The 16266-nt window shown below is 35.5% G+C and overlaps 1 protein-coding gene across 24 annotated transcripts in view; it reads right to left on the bottom strand.

Moving 5' to 3' along the window:
* The window catches only part of EPB41L2 (erythrocyte membrane protein band 4.1 like 2), a 141436-nt gene that overhangs the window by 69149 nt on the left and 56021 nt on the right, over window positions 1-16266 (bottom strand). For 14 of the 24 annotated variants that reach the window (XM_027691009.1, XM_027691165.1, XM_027691108.1 and 11 more), the window contains exon 1: window positions 392-520. The exons of 6 other annotated variants lie outside the window; for them this stretch is intronic. In XM_027691009.1, coding sequence (XP_027546810.1) covers window positions 392-401 — 10 coding nt within the window. In that variant the 5' untranslated portion in view covers window positions 402-520. Of the gene's footprint in view, window positions 1-391; window positions 521-821; window positions 930-9149; window positions 9313-16266 lie in introns of those variants that run through there. 4 more of the 24 variants (XM_027691028.1, XM_027691074.1, XM_027691069.1 and 1 more) reach the window with 2 other exon arrangements.

Genomic DNA, 16266 nt, shown 5'->3' with positions numbered 1-16266 from the left:
ATACATAATGCTTATACTCTCATCACTTCTAACTACTCTTCCTTCAGTGAAATTAAAGACAGATCATAATACTGTAACAACAGGATATGCAATAATAATAATTAATCTTAACTTTAGTGATATGTATTGAAAAAATATTAACTAGAATGAACAACTTTTGTTATCTGCGTGGCACTGGATTTTGCTGCATTGCTTTGAAAATGTAACATAACTATTTTTTTTCCAATATATTGAAGTGAGTCAACAAAAATAAGCATGTGAGGGTCCAACACAAGTTTAAAATAGTTAGATTCCATTAGATGTTACTGGCATTTATTTACAACCTTCTGAAAACAATTAGTTTTAAACTGATGGTCTGTTTGTCTGGCCTGAAGTTTAGCAGATTACTTACAACATAACATTTTTATCTTTACAACATTGGACCCTCTTCATTACAACTGATGGTGATCACTGGGTGCTTGTAGAGTCAAAAGGTTATTAGTTCAGGACTCCTGCTAAACTCAACAGCTCTTGCCTCACCCTTGCCCAAAAAAGAGTCAAGCAGGTTATCTAGTTCAGGTTGGATGCAATTAACTCGCTCAACGCTTTTAACTGCACTTGAAGTCAACTGGGAACTAGTTTAGGTCACAAGGCAGCAGCAATACTTTGCCTCCAGCTTTCCAAATCATATTCACAGGCAGTCAGAAATAGTTAAACTAAGCTAGTCCCAAGGAGGGGGAAAAAAATTAAGGAAGTTAATAGATGCCTAAATATACAAGAGAAGCCATTCTGACAAAAGAGATGAACAATACTGAGCCAAAGGAAACAATCTTGACAGTTACCTTATAAAGAAGCTTAGACACAGGAGTCTTGAACTATCTACAAATTCATATTAAGCAAGCTTCTTGAGACCCAGTGTTGTGGGTGTTTCTTTGTTCAGCACTTAGCATTTCACCATCTAAAACCAAAACATTCCCTTATGGGGAAATGTAAATGAAAAGTGAGTATCTTTACTAGTACACTAGAGACTTCTAAATACATTTCAAGCTTAATTATTACAGTTATGTAATTTCTATCACTTTTAATAAAATACTTGAAATTTTATTAATATTAATAAAGCTTGTTCTGATAGAGTAGTAAACATCATGTAAGTATTATTTATCTCAGATGTAACAGGCCTCCGAAAGGCAGCTTTCCATTTGACTGTTGAGATTCAAGAATTTGCTATTTCAAGCCATGTACTAGTATGCTAGTTTTAAAGCTACTACTAGTCAAATTACATTTTGCTATCACCTTGGAATTTTACACAGAAGTGCTGCTGTTCTTTCCTAATGGTAGGTTATCTATCTTAATATTATAATGTAAATTTTTGTTATCAAACCAAAAAATAAATATATATAGAAAATCAAAATCAACTTTTCCTGAGAGAAAAATCAAAATTTCTGCTGATTAGTGAATAACAATCCATGCTGCTTAATAAATTCAGGTTTCATTATTAACAGAGATGGGGGTGATTTTTTTCTCATATAGTTCTAAAATAGAACTAATTCCTTCTCATAAAGTAGCTAAAACAATTTCAGAAAACTTGATAAGCAAATCTTCAAAGAAGTATAGGAAAACCACTATACTTCCTGTATGCTTTTTTACTTTTCAAAATATGCAGAAATGCATAAAATAGGTGTACAAACTAACAAAAATTCATTATCTACCACTCTCAAAATTAAGATCACATTTTGGTTATATGGTCAAAAGGAGACATCTCCAGAAAATTCCTTTGAACTGAGCAAAATAAACCACCCTGTAAACACATTGCTATGATATTGTTCTAACAATAAAAGAAACTGAGGACATCAAGTTTACACATCTTAACTGATTAAATTTACACAGGAAAGAAGTGGGTGGTACAAACTTGCTCAGTGTGAAATAAAAAAGGTTCTGCATCTCAATGTGTCCAGGTTTTCATAAAGTTATAGTTAAAAGGAGAACTTGGGTTTATACTGCAGAAGCTAGGGAACCTTGTTACAGCCCATGCCCTGTCTGAATAGGTCTGTCCATGTCCACTTAAAGCCTTCACTCAATGCCCACAGCAGGAGGCGGTTTCTTTCAGGAGCTCAGTTTCATATAAACTCATTTCCAAGGAGAAAAAAATTAGGAATAGAGAGGAAATACCTACAAAACAAAACACATCTGTTTCCTAAGCCTGTATATTTCTTTATACTCCCAGCAGTCTGAGTGAACTGTGAAGAGGTGGATGAATTTACTGAACAAGGGCACTGACCAAGAGTACAAGGCATAGTTTTCCCAAAATACTTCCCTTCTCTACTATATAACCTTTTTTCTGGAGTTGTATTTTAGCATGGATTAGTCACCCTTTGAGGAACAGAAAATTGGGTATACCTACCCTCCCCATACTCCCTTATTTCAATGCTCTGTCTGATCCTCCAGTGTTGTAGTTCACCGAAAAACAGAGATAGGAGGGACAAAACACTGGAGTTCTGCCATCAGTCTACTACTGCAGTTTGTAAAGCCTCTGATGTTACTTTCACTGTAGTCAAGCAGATCACGTAACCAGAGTTTTCCGGAAAGGGCTTTTTCCTGATCCCCTCCTGCACTGATAGCAAAGATCTCACAAGATCCTACCCAGCCAATAATGCGCCAGAAAGAAAATGGAAATAAGAAGCAGACAGCATTTGTCTCAGATTGGGAAGAAATAAATCAAATTAGATTGAGAATTCAGAGTTCTATATTTCAATCACGTGTTCTCTTCCTCTCCTGTCTCCAAGTCAACTCTCATTTGCTCTTACTACATAGTATTATGCACAATATATATTTTTGCCCCTATAATTTTAAGCTCTAAAACAGTTGCAGCAGTATAGGGTTCTCATCTCACCTTTTTTGTATTGCAAGGTAACATTAAATCCATATTTCATTTTGTATTGAGAAAAGAGAATAAGAATATTGCAGCAAGAGTAGACAACAGAGAAGGAATCTTAAGGGAGATGCTCAAAAAAAAGTATTACCAATATCTGAACAGAGGGGGAAAAATCTTGATGGATTTTGCAATTGACATTAAACCCATGCACATTAAAACAGGTGATAACACCTGTATCTTTTGTAATCCTCCAGAAAACTTGGCTCAAGCATATCGAATGTCTACCGAAACTGCAAGGACCAAGGTGGGGGTGAGATGGCTAAAAGTACTGGAAACAATGTGGCAATTGCTGAAGAGAAAGTGACTTTGTTAAAACAGGTCACACTTTATCAGGGAGCAGATAATCTGCCCTAATCAAAACTCTACAAGTTCCCCAGCAAGGGTGCTGATCAGGAAGCAACTTAAGGACAACACATATTCCCTCTCCTCTCCATTCATCCTTTCCTCTCCATTTTTATTCCACTGAGAAGATACTAATGCTGGCCAGAGTTGAGGCCTGAAGGCTGAACAGAATGCTAAATTCTTTCCTTATCACTCTTTCCTCTCAAATATACAGATTGGTCATTTGGTTGATACTTTTCTTCCAGTTCCTAGCAGCAATTCTTGAAATGTAGTTTTCTGACCAGAAGGATTCCTAACACCATAGATAAGCTATAAACAGAAGACACACCAAGTAGAATATGAAAGAAAAAAAAGGCGAGAGAAAGGGAAAAAAAAAAATAGTTCCAAGATCACAGATAATGTTGAGTTAAAACCAACTGCCATGAAATGAAGCTTTCTATGATGATCCACGTTTTAATTCACTGCTTCTGTTATGGTATTTCTTATTTATCAGCATAGATGAACAAATCCAAATCCTTTTTCCATACATTTCTAGATCTCATTTTACTTATTTTCTGAGTACATAAAAGTAGAAAAAAGTAGAAAGAGGCAGTCAATAGCAAACTTTTCTTTTTTCAGTTTGCCACTGAAATTTATAGCAAACTCAAGAAATAAAGCAAAAACAGAAGAAAAAAAAATAACAGCCTACTTCTACTGAAATAAAGTATAGCTCAGTGCACTAAAAGCCAACAGGCCTGTCCAAGTCATGTAATTTCCTGAAGCACCTTATTTATTTTTAAAATGGTTACCTTCATAAATATTCCAAATACTTAAGCTCACATGGGGTACACATAAAAAAACCCCAAAAAGATAGCAAAGAAAATTTCTAACATCTGAAAAAGTATATATGAAAACCTGAAACAAGGTCATGTGCATTTCACCTGCTTAAAACAAAGCAAAAAAGCTCCCAAATAAAGTTGTTAATTTCTTGTCCAATCATCGATCTGAAGCACAGCAGAAGACTGCTCCACATTTCACAGTTTGTTAGGACACGTCATTTATATCAACAATATGCTTGCTGCTTTCAACACATAAGATTTGTTGATGTAAAAGCCATAAAAAAGTAAAATCCTAGCTGGAACAGTCATTCAAATTTCAGAATGTAAACGAGTCTAGTTTAACCAGTAGGTAACACCTGAGGAAACCAGGTACTATATCTAGAAGACTTTTTCAAAAGCATAAATTATTTTCTCATGAGTACAATAATTTATATTTCAAATCAGGCTGAATCTACTAACTAAATAACCTTATTTTAGATTTGTTAAATTTTAAAACATGTATTTTAATCACCAGTACGTAAACAAGAAAACTCATGGCATCCCATAGTTCTCCGTAGCATCGTTTTGCTGAAGGTACCAATATAACCAGCACATATTCTATTAGTAGAAAAAGCAAAAAGTTAATCCAATTTCTCCATTTAGTTATTGTTTAGATAGATTACTACAATTGCAAAGACATGGAGTGCTGGGAACACAAAGGAATAAATTAACAACTCAAGAAAGCAATTTTCAGTTTTGAGATCCTTAAGAAAGCAAAAACATCCCTAAAATCAGCTTAGTTATATCAATCTGACATTTACATCACATGGTTCCCAATTAAATATTATTCTCTGGTCAAATATCAATCCAAGAGAGCCCCAGTTCTCCCATGGGAACTTGCATCCTTATCTGTATTTATAAGGACACAGAACCATATATACGTACAAATATACTTTGAAAATTGAATCTAATAATTTGGATTACGTTCATTTTTAAGCACATTCCTAAAAAAAAAAAAATAGATGAGACTAAAGTCAAAGATCAACACTTTAGCAAACTACTGAACACAATAAAAAAATTTACAACAGAAAACCCACAGGAAATGAGTATGTCTTACATGTACAAAATCTAATCACCTATTTTTGAATGATTATTCAAAGATGATCTCTAGCAATTGAAGCCAAACCTAGGTATTTACACACTGAATGTGATACTGTTTCAGTTTGCTCCTTCCCTGATGACCACTGTGCATAAAAAAAAAAAAAAAAATCAAAGTTAACTGCAGAAGCTAAAGAGACAGACTGCAGAGTCGGCTTTTTTATGAATCTCTGCAGTAGCCACAGGGCAGAAGGCTGTCAAAGCCCATTGGTTTCCCAGGCTGCGACAAGACCACTGGAGCTGGGGCCTGAACTCATCTTATGCTGTTATGGCTCCTCTTCGTAGGCTTAGACGGTAACACATTGATAAACAAGAACAATCCTATATGCCACATATAGCAAGAAAAACCCTCAAATTCCTTCTTTTAAAGCTTCACAGTTCACAGAGAAGCCTTAAGCAATAATCCAGGTGACTAGACAACTAAACCTGTGTTATGATTCAGACTTTTGCCTCTGTAATAATATCTCCTACTAAAAATAATTTTTCCCAAATGTAAGCCAACTAAAAGAATCACCCTTTTTCCTCATGATTCTGCTTCCTAAACTGGAAGCTTGTTCACAGAGGTAACCAGGTGACATTGCCAGTCTGTATATTGGTCAGCAGATGGTGCCATAATAGTTCTAAAAATCAGTAGCATGTTTCAAAAGGTCAAACTTTAAACAGCAACAATATTCCAATTTCAAATGTAATTCCCAAATTACGACAAGTAATGGAATGCTTTCATAGACATGTTAACATAATGAGCATTAACATATTTTAATAAATATAACTTCAGAGCCAGACAATGAATTACAAGTCCATGACAATACAAATTAGTTACACTAGTAACTAATTAATACAGTAACATGTGTTTCAAAATATATACATACACATATTCACATAATATCTAAGCTGATCTCCAAGAGTAGAAATGGCACAAAATTGTGTCTTCCCAAAAGATCCTATACCTATCAAATCTAGTTTCCAGGGAATTACAGGCATATGACAGTGGCTAGCAGCCCCAGAGTTAATAGCAACTATACTCATAACCATCCTTTTATGTAGATAGTGAGATCACTATTCAAAATAACAGGTATTTCATTAGCCTTCATGTCATCATACGTTCATGCCATCATACACCTGATTATTTGCAAAACATGTAACGTTCCTCTCCCAGATACATTCTTGTCTTTATATGAATATTGAAATATCATTAAGTACCTAGAACTAATTTTGTACTGCAAGAAAATTGTAGATGTCACCATTCCTTGCAATACACAGAATACACAGAACTTACCAGAAAAACACTGACAACTTCCTATACAGGATGCTGAGAACTTAAAAGGTAGTTCTGAAACAACAATGTAAGACAAGTAATTCTGAAAATTGGTATGAAGACAAAAAAAAAAATCAAGGACTTAGCAGATGAAATGTGACAGAGAAAGCTACTTCTCTCTAAAATTGCAAAGTAAGTATCTGCAATTCTGATAGAATATGTTCACAATAAAGCTACTATGCTGACAAATTTCTGTAAAGCAACCCTAGGGAAGTCACCTAAACTTTGTAAACTCAAATCAGCATCCAGGAGCATTACTATTTCTCAATATCCTTATTCCCATTAATGCAGCACAACACATATCTGTTACTCATCACTCAAGTACCTCATCATTTCATAAAACACCTGCTGCAGGCCATCTCCATTTTGCCTAATGAATAACTTGCTTATTGCAATCCAGACACAACTTTAAAGGCTTAGTTTAAATGGATAAGTCAGTTGAAGGGATACTTCTGATTTTTCCAGAAAGGAAAGATAATACTATGAGACATGAAAATAAGTGAGAATTCTTGAAACATTTTTTTGTTAAAATTTCTCTCCTGACACTAGGTAGCAATCTAAAAATGTATAATAAAACACAGAAAATAATATTAGAAAGTAATGTTTCCCAAACTAAATAAAATGCATTGAAAACTGCATCGTCTGTGTAACAGCACCCACAGAACATACAAAGCTCAACCCCAAAGCTTTCAACAAAATCAGAACATAAATACCTTTTAAGTGTTACACAGAGCCAAGCTGTGATGTCCCCATTGGAATCTGAGATTACATTTAAACAAATATACATGGTGCATCTCTTAGTGCTACCTATACCATATCCAAAGATAACAGAAATCTGTTCCTTCTGTATTTTCAATCTACAAATATGCTGTTATATCAAGGCAAAAAAAATAAGTCTCAAAGAGCAACTTCATTTAAATCAAGAAATCTGTCTTTACCAGAGTACATATGCAAATATACAATCTGTTTACGAAGCTAGGTTTGTGCTGTTCTCCAGCACTGAAAGAAATGTTGTAAACTGATGAGAATCCAACAGTCATTTTGAAAAGCTGTATTGAACAAGTGACCCCACCCAGACCATGACATTGCTAGAGAAGGACATGCTCAAGTGGAAAAATGGGATTTAGTTCCAAATTCATTCCAGCAGCCAGAAAATGAACATGGATCAAGCAACAGCTCTGTTTTCCTGTTATCTGTCCAATAAACTAAGAACAACATAAGCTTTGAGAAAAATCTCTCTCCTATTTTTAAAATCAACTTTGCAAGTTTACAGTGGATTTTGAGTGTTCACATTAAACACTCAAGATAACCATAATTTTAGAGATTAAAACCAGCAGGGAGCATTCATTTGTTTTAAGGAATGCTGTACCTCCAATCTCCATTCCTATTCCTTTCTCTTTATCCCACCTCACTAAACCAGCCCCACAATTTCACTGAAGCACAGACGAACATACATTTTTTTTTCCAATTCTTATTAAAGAAACTGGGGAGATGGACAACAACAATCCTGTTTGGGTTCTGTAAATTATTTACCTTGTTCTGATTTGGAGGTGATTGATTTTTAGATGCCACAATAAAAAAAAAACACAACAAAAACATTTTCAACTTTCATCCTTTCTATTTATAATGTATTGGCAGAACTAAAAACAGTTTCTTTTTATACTGACAATATTAAGTTCACTCTCGCATATAGTGTGCTTCCAAGGCACTTACAATAACATGGTTAATCAAAGCACCTCCCAACTCAGTGAAAAATAACGTACTAGTATTTTTTGTACTGCAAACTGAGAGGCCTCAGCATAACAAAGTTCTCGGATGCTGCAATTCCAGATGTGCATTATTGTTTTGACAACTATCTATTTCCTCTTCAGTGGAAGTCATATAGAGAATTATTACCCTCTCACATGTTTAGGAAGTGTACAACAGCATGCAAAAAGAGGAATCTCTGCAATACCAGGATTCAATGTCAGGAAGCAACGAGCCTGTGCTTTTGGTAGTGACAGACCTGTACAAGCACATTTAAAAGTCATTTTCATAAGCAGAAATAACCAGTAACTTTATTTCACTAGTATATTGAGGCTGATTATCATACAAATGTGGACACTACTGAGATCACATTCAAAATGCCTGTTAGCTTTTTATTTCAGCTAATCCAACTTAGGAACAATGGCTAGAAACCAACTGAAAAATGTATTAAGACAGTTTATTCTGTCATGTGCAAGACTAGAGTTCAATAGACAAATGTTGTTTACAAAGGCTTTAGGGTGTAAACATAGCCACAAAAGTGTCTTTTTTTAGCAGCAACATCAGTTTTGCATTTCCACCTTAAAGGGGGCTTTATTTTTGCTATTGTCAAATATAAGCATCACAGAGGGCACAGTTCTCTTCAGCAAGCCACTTTAACAATACTGATTGATGTTTGTCATTATCAAGGGAAACAAAGTTGGAAAAAGTGACAATAAAATTATGAAGTCTTTTATACAGAGGGCATGTATAGAATCTTCTCCTGCCACTAAATTTTTCATGTCCATTTTCCTGAATCAGGATGCATGTTTAAACACAAAAATTGGTACTGCTACCACTTCCCACCAATAACAAAAGTCAAATACTTGATTAAATGGCGTACGTGGCAATTAATCTTAAACAAGCTTAGACCAAATTCAAAATAAGTGCAGAGTTTCAGCCTATATGGTGAAGTATTTTTGGACTTCTGCAGGTAAGTTGCAGCTGTCTCTTTGTTGGGTATGTTCCTACCAGTATGATAGGAATATGAATCAACTGTGAAGGACCTGTAGAGATTTTAATGCACATGCAAGTAAGTAAACCCAGGCTACTAACTGCATACCACATTTTACAAAAAAAAACCCAAAAAACCACCAAAAAACCCCAAAACCCAAAAACCCCCAAACAAACAAAAACACAAACAAAAAAACCCCAAACAAACAAACAAAAAAAAAAAAGGGGGGGGGGGAAACAAACTAAAAAAACCCAAACCAAAACAACAAAACAAAACAAAAAACAACCAAAAAAAAATCGAAAAAAAACCAAAAAACCCCAACAAAAAACACCACAAAAAAACCCCAAAAAATCCCCAAAAAACAAACAAACAAAAAAAACCACACACAAAAAAATACCAAACAAATGAAAAAAAAAAAAAAAACAACAAAAAGAAAACCCAGCCACTACAAATTAAAAATAATTAAACAGGATAATTCTCAGCTCCTGCTGCAATGAATAAATGCTATTCCATATTCCCTGACTGCTATTCCACATTCCTCAAAACTCAAAGGTTAGCCACCTTAGATGTCTTGTGTCAGTACTTCAATTTTCATGTTTGCAGCTAGCACAAGTTAACTGAGTCTTTCTTTCATGTGCCACTGGAACAGAAGTATTTCCTTGAAAAAGTAGAAGCAATTTTGCTCAGTGTTTCCCATCTACTCTGAATAATTATAATGCACCTCAAATGATATATGTAAAGTACAATACTGCAAACTATTTCCTACACACTTAGGTTTACTGGAACACATAAAGTACTGAAACTACAGATAATACTGCTCTTTGAAAAAGTATGCATCTACTGCTCCTGTGGGAATTAACTCTGCCAATCCCAAGCAACAAAAAGCAGTGGAGATGCCTCTTTGCTGAGCAAATAAAACTGGCAGCCAAAACTTCATCACTCCCATGGGCTCTTCTGAATGCTGGTATTTGATTAGAAGAGTGAAAACACGAGCAACTTTGTAAAAGTTTCCTGCTTTTCACAGCAATGGCTTCACAACTAACAACACCGCAACCACTGCCACATCTCTGGGCTAGACAAAGTGAAAGAAGTCTAATTAATTTCTGAGTCTAGAGGTCAGAAACAAGTGTAACAGGGGAAAAAAAAGGCAAAATATAGTGTTAATAATGCTGGGTTTGTGCCTAGACTTCAGCACTTAACATGTTTATTAGTCATGTAAGTGCTTTAGCTGTTTTGAGCTTTTTGGAAGGACATTCCCAGCATGAGAGATTGTAATATAAAACAGATAACAGGATGTGCATGGAAGTCCCAAGGGAGTAACTATTTAAACAAAGTTTTCTTTGGAGAGTTAGGGAATGAAAACAGATAAGAAACATTTAAAAGAATAATTAATTTGTGAACACCAAGAACAAGGTAGAGAGGAGTATTTAGAACTGTCCTGTAGACAAGGAAGAATGTTGACCATGACTGCAATGACATTCCCATATAAATATAAGAATACACATCACAAACTGCAGTTTACCAAAGCAGCCTCACCCACTGCTGAAAAGCCTTTTAATGACCACATAAAAATGGGGATGGTAAATTATTACAGTAAGCTTTCAGGTCAAATCAAGTAGAGGTCTTATTCTGCCTTCTTTGGCTACATTTTCAGTTCTCATTCTGTACATTCAGATAAGTTTCAAAGCTTGGAAACAGTCTTACGCAAACACCAATCCAAGTTGACAACAACTTATCATCTTACAATTAATTTTATTACACAAACACAAAGCATGACATTATGAACTCCATGCCAAAGACTTGTTTGAATGAAATTTCCAGTCCCCATTGGCTTGGGGGTTTCTCTACCTCCTTTTGGCCTCATCAGTTTAGGTGCTGACTGAAGAAATGTTTGAAAGCATATTTACCCTGGTGTTCTCTATGGGTATGCTTCTCTTGCATTAAATGTGAAATCCAAGATCATGCTGGAGCTCACAGTCATGGATTTTCCCCATCCTATCTAAATTTTTTTAACTCCTAAGTACTTTGAAATATAAAGCAATGAGAAAGGGAAAATTGGTATAAGCACACAAACAGACCAAACTAACGTCTTTTTTTTTTTACCATGATATACTGGTTAACAACTGGGGGTTTTTACAAGGCCATATTCCTGGGTAGAAGCAATAGAAAGCACATATTAACAAAAAGGACAAGAGATTTGGTCCTGTTTAAAATGACATCATGTTATTTCAGAAATCAAGATTGCTTCATTAGTTCCCAAAGTGAGATGTCAGAGACCAAGGACTGGAGGTCTGGTTCAGATGAAGTTTCAGGTGTGCTAGTCTCAAAAGTCTGCCTAGACATACAAACCTCAACAAATAAAAGCATAAAAACTTCTAGCACTTAGAAAATGAATGTGTCTGGCTCTCTGTTAAGATGGGAGAAATAAATCCATGTGACATACTTGAATTTTGGGAAACAGTACGAATACCATGCAAATTAACATTCAATAAATAACAAGAGGATACAGAAACTCGCTAAAAGGGAAAGACTGATGCTATAGCTCTCAACTTTTATTCCTCTTTTATTATGAAGAAAAAACTCGGGGAAAAAAACGAGCTAGCAGTGAAAGAAAGTAAAGACACCACTGGAAAGAAAGTCAGGAGTCAAAAAAATGAGGTGGGGGAGGGAAGGAAAAAACAGGAAATAGACACTGAAGACAAAACAGGAAAGAAGGTCATGATTTGTCTAACAGCCAAAAAACTGCAGTGAAGCCAGAGAGAGGGGCAGGGTGGGAAGACACCAGAATACCAGTACAGGTTTAAGTCATACCACAGAGGCCATTGGTCAGCCCACAGGGTCTCCTGGTCCTTCAAGTGCTAGGTTGCACAAGATCCAGCAACTATATGCCCCTCACTTTTAAAACTCTTCACAGTAGCTTCTTTATTTTTGTCCATTTTTGTTTCTCTGTTGTACAATTTAAACAGAGTGCTCCTTCCTTTGCACTTGTAATTATTTTCTGTGTTTATTAAGCAGCAATTGGATTGTTTAATGAACTAAGTGAAAAGTTGTATTTCCTAGAATTAGTGTATCTCCAAATTCACAAAATGACAATTCTAATTAGTTCACTTTTGGGTTTTGACTTATTTACACATCCTTCAGTGTTTCAGATCCATTCGACACCAAGATTAGAAGCAAAATATATGTCTTTGGCTCACCAGTTCCTACACAGTAGGTTTCTTTCTGGTATTAAAACACATTATGAATTATATCTCGTTTACTTTTTGTTGAAGGGCCCAAAGACCAAACACCTGTGTAAAATATCTATCTGAAGATGAGCTAAGTGTTTTGTGGTAGTCATAAAACTGACCCATCTATAAAAATGTTCTGATTTTAGCAAAATATTTTATAGACAAAGAAACTTGAGCACTATGAGGAGAAAGTAACACACAAGACATGCTCACTAAGACAGCAGTAAACCCAAAAATAGTTCTCAAGGCCTCTATGCTTAATATTGACATCACGTACTTCTAGATATTCCATGTAAGAAGACAGCATTGTAGTCTTTCCCTTATTTTGAGTTGAAACTCAGAGGTCTCTTCTCTCCAAAAATATAAGGCTGATGGTCCCACAGGGGAAGTTTAGTTTTCCTTAGACAATAACAATACTTCTCAAATCCATATAGAAAAGAAAAAGCAGAGACATTGACCTGTTTACATTAGGAGATCCTCTAGACATGCACAAAAATTTTATTACATGAACAGAGTGTCAGAATTGGTTTACATGGGAGTTATGAAACCTACAAAGAGTTATGAAATGAGCTTTTTTACTTTTAAAATTATAAAACAGAACAGAAGTATTCCCAGCTCAATTTCTACTGAAAACTATTACACAAGCTAAAAGTTTGTGTGCATCCAGTGATACACCATTTTTGTGTTGAACATCCATGCTAATTCATGCTGTGTGACATCACTAATAATCTGAGGTCCAATTCAAGTCTGGAGGAGACAGCCAACACTAACTACACATTCCAACTCAACAGAATTAGATTTCACCACAATTGTGCACATATGAACCAAATCTTCATCAGGTGAAGAATTTTGTGTTGGCAGATATCTTTTATGAAGTACTGCTGTCATCACATAACTTCCGGCAACTTCATTAATCACCATGACTATATTTGCACAGAAACAATTCAATACTTGAAGCAAAATGAATATGCAGTCTTTTTTCCGCAAAGAAAAACTGCAGCATTTCTCATGCCAATTAAAACAATGTTTCATTGTCTTTAACAAAGGAGAATGAATTTTAGACTGCACATCTACAGAATACAGTGCAGCACTAGAGATAAAAATTTTAAATATTAAAGTAAACTTAGTGGAAAAGGGCAACAGAATGAAACTGAAGGCATTCCTTTTAAGATATACAGATAAGTAATGCAGCACACTTGGTGTGACGTTTAAATAAGAGTTTCAAACTGATGAAGAGACAAATAATTTTTTGTCCCTCAAAGGTTATACGAACCAAAATATCATACCATACTTCACATAAAATGGAAAGCAAGCTAAGCTATCCAAAAAGACTTCAAAAAGCTGCTAAGTGATTTATATAACTCTTATTCTGAAAATTACCAGCTTGTGTTACTCTATAATAATGGCCCATCTTCGCGAACGAAGATTTGGGGAAAGGTCTTTTTACCTTTCCAGCCTGCGCAATGGATTTTTTAGGTGAGACACAGCCTGCGCTGAACTGAGCCCACCCTTTAATCCTAAGGTTCATCTGCCGGGGCCAAGCAAGCTTGGACAATGGCAGTGAGGTCCTCAGGACGTAGGTTTGTTTAGAGTGTCCTTCTCATAGATGGATGGCCACACAGGGCTAACGACCTCCATCAGGCCAGGAGACCGGGGACTTGAACCCGTGGTCGCAGCAGTGAAAGTCCTGCACGCTAACCACTAAGATGCAAATTTAAGCCTTTTAAATATATACAGTCACATGATCATGAAACATTTAGATTGAAAAGGTGAAGAAAGAACTATGTTGGAGCAAAAGGTTCCATAATCCCATAGTGGGAAACAGATTCCCTAAAACTCCCAAGACATCGCAACAAGGCTCTTTCAAGGTACAATACAGGGGCTTCACCATTTCCAACATGATGAAATTCTTCTTACTTCATATTAGTTTAAGGTATAAGCATCTCTTTCATCCTCTTTTCTTCTCCCTCCCCTCTTGTACCTTCACTTAATCTTACTTGCTTTTTTTAGAATCTTCCTGATTATCAATTAAGTACTATGCCTTCCATTCTTAATTCCATCACCATTGCTAGAAAGCCAGGGTGCCAAACTGTGTCAAAAGCCTGGCTTACATCCAGACAGTTTAGACTTACCTGAACAAAAAGATTCAATATTGAACAAACAATTCAATATGCAAGCTGGATTTTTCTTTAAAATCAGATCCACAGAAGAACAAGCAAAATAAGCTGTTCACAAAATTATGTGAATGCCTTTATTTGCCAACTGATCAAAACAAAGGTTTTCAAATGCAGTACTTAAAAGCTGTTCAACTAATAACAAGTGAAGCCAGAGGCACATACATAATATGAATGAAACAGCTTCAGAAATAAATGCTTTTCTACAACTAATTTAAGGAGAACTCTACTATTACCTAGTATTGGAAATTTCTTTCTGCCCAAAGCAACCGGAAACCAGTATAGCCAACATATCACAAAGATGTCCTTGGAGGCTGAAACAGACATTCAGTTTTTCCTCTTATGTGCATCACAATATATGATCCAGTTAGTGTTCTCAACATCCCCAATAATTAGGCAAGTTACAGATATATTCTTAAAACAGAGATTGTCAAATCTGAGAATAATAAAATCACCAGATTTTTCTGCTCTAATCTCCCAAAGTATCTTGTTCTGAAAAGCACAAATTGATTATGTTCTTGATCCATAGCCTACAAAGATCCCCACATTCCCTAACCAAAGGGATTACAGGCATCAAAAACTAACATTAGACTTCCTTTCATAAGGAACCTCTTCCAGAACAGCCTCTGATTAATGGAGATGAAAGTGGAAGGCCTAAATAGTTCTGATTCTGCCTGACAAAAAACCCAAGGCAAAGCCTATGTAGAAGAAAAGGATTGTACGCTCCGCTGACGTTTTCAGTGACCTCCTTTAAACTGTCATGGCTGGGATGAATAGCCTAAGTCACCAATCCATTTTATGACTGCTCAATCTGAGCCAGGGTTTAAGCAGCATGCTGTGCTGCACAGGCTACGTTAATCTCAGTCCATGTTAAGATACACGGAGAGCTGCAATCTGCTCATGCCCACTAGACAAAGAATATCCCTCATCTTCACTCTGAGGACTGTGTTTATTTAATGAGTAAATTTTCCAGTTTGAAGAACAAATATAGTTTCAGCAAAAATATATATTTTTCATTACTCAACTCAGAACAGGTTCTACTGCTTGCAGACCTCATGCAGAGGTGGTAGAAATGCCACATTCTTCTCTCAATTTTGACCATGACACTACTTTAAGAATTGGCTCTAACTAATCCGTAGTAATCCTTTAGTATATGAAAATAAATACATCCTTCAGTAAATGAAAATAAACCCAGCAGGAACTAAAATCAATTATCAAAAGAAAAACTGTAAGAGGGAAAGATGCCATTTGTCTTTTCACTAATTCCTAGCACTACAGGCCTGCAGAAAAAGAAAGAATACTGAAGTCTCTTGGAAGATGTAGAATATTTCTACTTAGTGTTTAATCCCTTCAGGAAACACAGCAAGAATAAAAGGAATGCAAACAAATTTTAAGAAGCTCTGTTAGAGCAAGTTTTTCTTCTTCTAGCTCTGAGCATTTTGAGAATGATCCAAGAAAAGTCTTGAACATTTAAACACTAGGTTCATGGAAAAAAGCTAATATTTATAAATGCTTTTTAGAGAAAAAAATAGGTTATTTTGTTAAGCAATTTTGTTAAGCAATATGTGTTTTGGAAATTCTTTTAGGCTGCTTTATACAGAT

The sequence above is a fragment of the Neopelma chrysocephalum genome, unplaced genomic scaffold, assembly GCF_003984885.1.
Source record: "Neopelma chrysocephalum unplaced genomic scaffold, ASM398488v2 Primary Assembly neopelma1_23, whole genome shotgun sequence".
Classification (NCBI taxonomy): domain Eukaryota; kingdom Metazoa; phylum Chordata; class Aves; order Passeriformes; family Pipridae; genus Neopelma; species Neopelma chrysocephalum.
Note: the sequence above shows the minus strand (reverse complement) of the source record. Positions and strands in the feature narration are given on the sequence as shown.